Source organism: Galeopterus variegatus, unplaced genomic scaffold (genome assembly GCF_000696425.1).
Source record: "Galeopterus variegatus unplaced genomic scaffold, G_variegatus-3.0.2 Scaffold297, whole genome shotgun sequence".
In the NCBI taxonomy this organism is placed as follows: domain Eukaryota; kingdom Metazoa; phylum Chordata; class Mammalia; order Dermoptera; family Cynocephalidae; genus Galeopterus; species Galeopterus variegatus.
Window position 1 is genome coordinate 15,456 of NW_007726408.1, and position 1,647 is coordinate 17,102.

Consider the following 1,647-nt stretch of genomic DNA (forward strand, 5'->3'; position numbering starts at 1 on the left):
TTGTTTTGCATTTTCCTACGCATCTTGCCATCTCAACTTTCTTCTTGCAACCATTGTAGTTAACAGTGACATTTATAAGTGAAGAGCTGCAATTATTCTTACCTAAACCAAAAAACAGAGTCTCAAAAGTGAGGTTTAACATCAACAATTGCTAAGCCTCAATTTTCTTAACCATGGAAAATGATAGCAACTATTTCACAATATTATTGAGGGAATTTACTATCTCGGCACCACACAAGGCACCTGGTTAATTCTCAGATAAATATTGTCCTGTTATTGCTATTATCACTATCTCAGGTAAAGGAGAGCAGAAGGAAGTAGGAGGAGGAAGGGAGCAGGGGAGGAGGGAGGAAAGGAAAGACAAAGGGGCATGAGTTATTTTTGACATCCATTTTCTCATCACTGGTCATCCTTATGATCTAATGCATCAATTTATAACATAACTTGCTGATGTTAGAAGAACAAGATAATTTTTTTCCATGAAAATTAAATATTTTTTCTTGTAAACATCCCTCGTTCTTGCTGGGAAGAATGCTGCAATCAAAATAAATGAACAAGCGTAATACATAGTATATAAATATCAATTGGTAGTTTATACATACAGGTTAGATTACCCGTTGTGTTAATAATATAGGAGACTTTCTACTAATGATCAGCCATATTTTTTCAGAAGACACTNAGAAAAAGAGTATTTTGGAGAGTATTGCTATGACTCAGTTTCTCTTTGACCTGCAGGATTCTTATTGCCATAAAATAAATACATAGGGCCACTAATTTCATGCAAAGTTTTATTTATTTTTAGGTTCCAGTCAACAAGAAGACAAAATGTCTCATAATGAGAACTCACTTTTTGAGTAAGACACAAATGTCTAGTTAGTCTTATTATTTAGTGATTACTTTTGTTCACTTATAAAATAAATACCTGGCCTGTTACAACTCAGAAATGTGATGCTAACATTAATTGGACATTTAGGTGGTAGTTTGTTCACACTCGTCCAGACAAGAGCAGGTTGTGATGTGCCTGTATCTGTAAGATGCCGTACTGCCATCAGGACAGTCGAGAGCAATGTCTCTGTACTCGTAGTTTTCTTCTCGGCAGCAAAGGCATGAATTTTCCAACTGAAAGATATCATAATTGTACCTAAAAGAAAAGTCAGTAATAAATATTTTTGGAATACCTTTTGAAATAAATTGACATCAATGCTCAAATTCTAACTAATTGTCTAAGTGAGTTAGCAAGGCTTCCAACCAATTTATAATTTTCCTGGACCTTGAATTCCCCCACTCACTGTAAACTTCTGATGTGGATCAGTGATAATTGGTACATAAAGCCAAAAGAAATAAGAAAAGACATCCAAAAGGAAGATTTATAATCTCATAATTAGAGTATTATGGTGCAAAAATGTAAACAAAACAGATTTTTAAATATATAATTAAATATCAAATTATTATTTTCTATAAATAAATGTATCTATAAAAGTGTACATAAAGGAAAAACACATAATGTGTTATGTACAAAAGTCAAGTTTAAAAACAATTTGAGAAATGCAGTTCCTTGCTTAAGTACTCTCTGTAGTCACTATGTGAAGATGAATACATTTGCCACCAATATATTGTTAGGTATACTTAGAAAACGACTTTAGATTG

General features: G+C 32.9%; 1 protein-coding gene across 1 annotated transcript in view; it reads right to left on the reverse strand.

Moving 5' to 3' along the window:
• Positions 1–9: 9 nt before the first annotated feature.
• Positions 10–1,647, reverse strand: part of MUC19 (mucin 19, oligomeric) — a gene marked incomplete at its 3' end in the record, with an annotated part of 133,578 nt that continues 131,940 nt past the window's right edge. Inside the window, exon 101 of the mRNA XM_008567143.1 lies at positions 10–102. Within this exon, the coding sequence (XP_008565365.1) occupies positions 10–102 (93 nt within the window). The remainder of the gene's footprint in view (positions 103–1,647) is intronic.